We start from the raw sequence: 5,751 nt of genomic DNA, 5'->3' as shown, positions 1-5,751 counted from the left end.
ACGTAAGTAAGTTACTATTAGTCATANATAATATNNTATNTTACTATTATATATATAGAAAAAATAAATAGTATATATATATATATATATATATATATATATAATTTTTTTTTTTCAAATTAAGACAAGCTTTCGAAAGAGAGCTTTGGAGAGAAGAACAGCTATGTTTACCATGCAAATTACAGCGGGCGCAGGTGTCAGTCTGGAAATTTGGATCATCGTCAGTATCTCTGGCATTTGACCCTCGCAGGCACCCGCATAGAAAAGTCGCGAGGACGTGAGTAAAATGCCGTTAACTGCGCCAAATGTAGATAGAGCTACGAAAACCGGTATCGTCCACGCCATCACGCCGAACAATCTGTTTGCGTATGTCTGCCAAATAAAGACAAAAGCTTTAGATAACAAAATAATTACACACTGTTAAACTCTTAGTGTAAAATTTAACCTAATATGAATCGCCATTGCTCCTACTAAATATCGTTATTTTTTACTAAAACGATAATTAAATTTGACATTATATAATGTTAAATTGACACTGTATAGTGTCAAATATAACTATTGTTTTAGTAAAAAATAATGATATGATTGAGTAGAAGCAGTGGCGACTCACATTAAATTAATTTGACACGATTTAACAGTATCTACTAACAATAAGGAGCGGATAAACAATTAACTAATTGTTTTAGAAAATTATTAATTCATACACATAGATAATAATTAATTTTAATACGATTAATACAAAGAAGATAAAATGATTCTAGAGTACAAGTAATATATAAATATTATTCAAATGTAGAAAACTAGAATACATTTATAATGATTAGAATAGGTAGAAATTATTATTTGATTATATTAAAGCAAGATTTAATGTTTGTATTTTTTAAATTACATTTCTTCTAAGATTCTTAAAAGATTCCTTTTTTTTTATTGGAAAAGTATATTTATTGTTATTTACCACCGCCACTGCTTCGCTACCAAGCACTTCGACGGGACTAAGAGTAGTGTAAAAGGCCATGTTCGTAAAGACGTAGACAACCGTAACGAGAGTGCACGAAATGCCGATGGCCTTCGGTAGATTCCTAAATAAATACATATAGTTATAAGCATACAGGAGTAACATAAATTTTCTGCAGCGGCTATTGTCGCTAAATTAACGTTCAGTTATGAACTTCCTCTGAATCGCGTTTAATTTATTGCGCGACAGGCTTAGTTCTCACCTAACGGGGTCTTTCAGTTCTTCAATTATGAAGTTCAAGTAGTTCCAACCGTTGTAAGCGAACAGGCCTGAATAAAAACTGAGTGCTATAGATGTGACTTCCGTGTTGCTGTTGTCAAACGTAAAATATTGTGTGTGTCCTAGAAAAATAAAACATAAAGATCATGAATATCGAAAAATTATTGTTCTATTGAATAAGAATAATTAATTATTAATATTATTAGTATTCAATATTAATAATAAATGTATAATTTTAGTAGCAATCAATTTTTAACGTTTTTTTTAACTTATTTAAAGTACATATTGTAAAAACGTAGGCGTAACACTACAAAACGATATCTATCATTTATAATGTCTAAAACCGGAAGCATATTTTTCTGCTTGATTGCTAGCTAGATTAGAATCTTGTCTCCGTATTGGCTGCAGTGCTGACAATGCCAGCATCGCAACCAATATATATGATAGTAAGAATCTAATCCAGTTAGCAATCCAGCAAGAAAGAAGCATCGTATGCCGCTTTAATAACAATTTCTCATTGACATTTTGATTTCTTGTATCTCATAATTAGAATTTCTTTTTAATTGATTCTTTAATGAATAAGGCTGGATTGAGCGGGATCATTAACGAAAGGCGAGCGTGAAGTTCAGTGGCGTGTAAGATTGGACGAAAAGTTTCGTCAGAATTGAGATGATTGTCGCATACCATGGTCAAGGAACCATTTGCTTCGCTGAATAGTCCAATTTAAGCGATTCCTTGCACGCACACCGACTACATCGCATAGCCTGTGCACCTTTTTGATTGGGTAAATTGTCTCGTCCGGGAAGCATACGATGCTGAAAAAACGTTTAAATAACTTCCGTTGGACGATTGATTCTTATAAAAAACATCTTCCTACATAGACATTTTTTCAAAATTACAATCTAAGATTGAATTATTCTTGATGCTAATTTAGTTGCAGATTACTTACAAGAATTTTTCTTAGCTTCATATTTTTTTACTTCTTCCATATCTTTCTTTTCTCTGAAGGACACTCGCACGGAATGCTAAAGATCAGGGTTCAAATCTCGGCCGAGATAATAATTTTTCGCAATACATATTAATTATTTACAGATTTTAATATGTCATTCAGTATTATTAAGATGTATAAAAACATCGAAAGAGATGTTAAATTACTAGTTAATTTAACTCGTGATATTACTGCAGTAGTTTAGTAGAGTTTGCGATTTCAAGACTGAAAAATTATTTTGATGCACAGTTTGAAGGACTGCATACGTAATAAATACATAAATTGACACAGAAACAAGTAATGAATGATTTAACTGAAAATTAGTTACAATAATTAAATGTAATGAACATGTACATTAAATTTCTTAAATTTTGAAAAATATATTAAATTTTATGTAAATGTCATGAAATTAAGTTCAAATGTATTATTGTATTATGTAACTTAAAATTTAATGAAATTAAGACCATTAATTAATTTAAGACCATTTCTAACAGTGTACGGTCCTATGAGATTTAATATTTTTTCTATTCTATCTCATATTTTTGAAGGAAATATTAAAAATTGATTGCTACTAAAATTATACATTTATTATGTTGAACGTTAATAATAAAAATAATTAAAAACATGTCGAATTAATTAATTTATTATATACACCTCATAATTTTATTCTTTGATGTCGACAAGAATGAAAGGAGCGACGGGAGATACGATCGCGCGGCGTATTAAAAAAAATGTTAGAACTATCGATCGATTAAGTTAGACAATTTACAGAGAGAAAATCTCTCTGACACAAGAACGATTCTTTCGACTTGTTGAAAGTATATATATTATACCGAGAACCTCGATGTTCCGTGAAATCATTCACATTAAGAAACGAGAAAAGTTCGCATTAAGGAACGAGAAAAGTTCACAATGCACGAAAAACGGAGAACGTGATCACGTAGCGCCGATTAACATCGCTCGGGATCGTTGCAAATCGCTGCAAACTGCACGCGATCGAGTGATGTCGTTGACCTTTCACCTCATAATGCACTCTAGCAAGTCTATTCACTTTATATTATTAATTTATCTCGCGTACTACTTCGAAGATATTGGATAGAAAATGTTTAATTCTGTCTTCATAAGAAGATTTCGTGACATAAAAATATTAGGTATTTTATTTTATTCCGAATTATATTATTGCTTATATTTTAAAATATAAATATAATATGTATTATAATATGTTTATATTTTTTAAATATTAATAGATTATATAGCTCTTTGGATTATCTATCTTTTTAGATTGAATATTTTGCATTGCAGATTTATTTTAAAGCGTGATTAATTTACATGTTATTTTAACACATTAATATGTTTAAATGCAGAATTTCCTTAATTTTTTTCTTATCTTTATTCCCTATTTCTTATTAATTTTGTTTCAAACTCATTTATCTTACAAGTTAAGTATCGTGTGCAAAATTTTATCTTGTTATTATATAATTACAAATAATGAACAGACTTACCAGTGCAAAGCTGATACGCTCCGGTGAAGATTATTATGAAAAGCGCGAGTAATTTCGCATACGTGAAGATGTCCTGCACTCTCGTCGCCCATTTGACATCCCAGCAATTTATGAAAGCGAGAATACCTGAAATAATTAATGCAAATAATCGAATTAATTACCAATCAGAGGACGTATCAACAATCAGGATCACGTATATAATTTCTTTGATTAAAAACAAGATTAAAAAGACATCTCTTGTATCGCTAATTTGTGAATATCTATTGTGAGGTAATTAAATTACTTAATTTTCAACGCACGATACATTGCTCACAGCAGGTATGATATATGAACCTATTACGACACACACGAGTGAAACTAAATCAATCTAATTAATAGTCATGTGTGGTCACGAATGCCACCCGGTTTTACATGTGTCGTTCACTTTGAAATACTTATACCTTTTGCTATAATTTTATACTAAAGAGAGGTCATTTTTTAAATCGTGTTATCTTCAATCGAACTGCATACACGATTTCATTACTTTATCAATATCTATCGAATAGAATGGATACATGTTAATTATTAATTATAATATTTTAGAAAAATAAGATATACTCTAATTTATAAGATAAGGGAGAACATTTATAGTCGGTTTTCTTTTTTTTTATCTATTAACGATTCCGCAAAAATGAAAATCGTTATATGAATTCATTAGTATAATTTATTGGCGCAAGTTGAACAACAGGAAGTGTGATAATTTTTATAATAGTTTTTATAATAATCATCATGATTTTACGTTGATTTTTACAAAAAGAAATTATAAATCTTTAGTTTAACTATAATTGTAATAACTTTGATTACAGTTTTTTCTAAATTTTTACACATAAATTTTTTATCATATTTTAAATTTTATTAATTAAAAGAATTTTGCTATATTTTTAGGTTGAAAATATGATTTAAAAAGAAGCAAACATATTTATATCACATATATCAGTTATTTTGCTTTTCAATCGGATATCTATTATACTTCTGCCTGCTTGTCTCAGCCTCTTTGTTTCCTCGTTCATTGAGGAATTACATACGAGGAATTACATCACGATTTCATCGTGAATGCTCGATTTGCACGAGGCATAATGCTAATATTAATTCATCAATAAAGGATTTCATTTCTTTGACACAGAGTTTGGCAATAAGATTTCGCGCTGCTCGGAGTTGTGTCCTTGACAGATTCGCGTAGAACAAAAGGAAGAAGAAATGTCAGGAGACTGATGCAACATCTCACAGAAATATCGCGAGACCCCGTTTCCCCTTTCATCCTTTCCCCTTCGAGCGCCGCTTTGTGTTTCCTCCTCTTTCTTTTCCTTTCGTTCACTCGTTTTGTCTTTCCTTCCTTTGCCTTCCTTTTCGTCCCGTTATCCCCCCATCGGTGAATTATGCTGTTGTGGTGGCCAGTTGTCACATTATTAAATTACATTTGTTCACAATGAAGCGTGATTGCCATCAGGCTTTTGACTCGCGAGCGGGTCTCACATCGACGTTTCCATTTGGTCTGCGACGATCTTCTTTCCACGTGTCAACATGATTAATATGTCAATTAATGCATGTTATATTTAAATTTATCTTAAATGATTTGTTAAAACTTTATCTCCGAATTAAATTTTTTAAATTTGTCCAATACAAGAAAAGTGCCTCTTAAATTTGTGCTTACTAAAAAACAGAAATTTTGTAACAGAATTGAATTACGGCAAAGTTATTATTTTTTAACGGAATACAATATTGCAGTTAATCTGTCAATTCATCAGCGAATGTCAGTTACAATTAGGAATAACGATTAATAAATCTCCATCACGAATTGTTACACTTAACATGAATAAAGTGAAAAAATGCGAACACACGTTCGCTCTGGTCATTGATCTTTATCACTTACTAGTGTGAAGTGAAAATGGATTGCCAATCATTCATATAAGAAAAAAACAGAATTAAATCAAATGTTCGTGAATATATATATATATATATATATATATATATATATATATATACTATAA

General features: G+C 30.3%; 1 protein-coding gene across 2 annotated transcripts in view; it reads right to left on the bottom strand.

Moving 5' to 3' along the window:
- LOC105624804 (Y+L amino acid transporter 2) overlaps positions 1 to 5,751 on the bottom strand; it is a 15,312-nt gene that overhangs the window by 2,869 nt on the left and 6,692 nt on the right. For both annotated transcript variants that reach the window (XM_012206155.1, XM_012206154.1), the window contains exons 3-6: positions 3,725 to 3,850; positions 1,218 to 1,356; positions 956 to 1,079; positions 172 to 372 (exon numbers count right to left, since the gene is read on the bottom strand). In XM_012206155.1, the coding sequence (XP_012061545.1) occupies positions 172 to 372; positions 956 to 1,079; positions 1,218 to 1,356; positions 3,725 to 3,850 (590 nt within the window). The remainder of the gene's footprint in view (positions 1 to 171; positions 373 to 955; positions 1,080 to 1,217; positions 1,357 to 3,724; positions 3,851 to 5,751) is intronic.

Source organism: Atta cephalotes, assembly GCF_000143395.1.
Source record: "Atta cephalotes unplaced genomic scaffold scaffold00089, whole genome shotgun sequence".
NCBI classification, from domain to species: Eukaryota; Metazoa; Arthropoda; class Insecta; order Hymenoptera; family Formicidae; genus Atta; species Atta cephalotes.
This window is presented reverse-complemented; position numbering and strand designations above follow the sequence as displayed.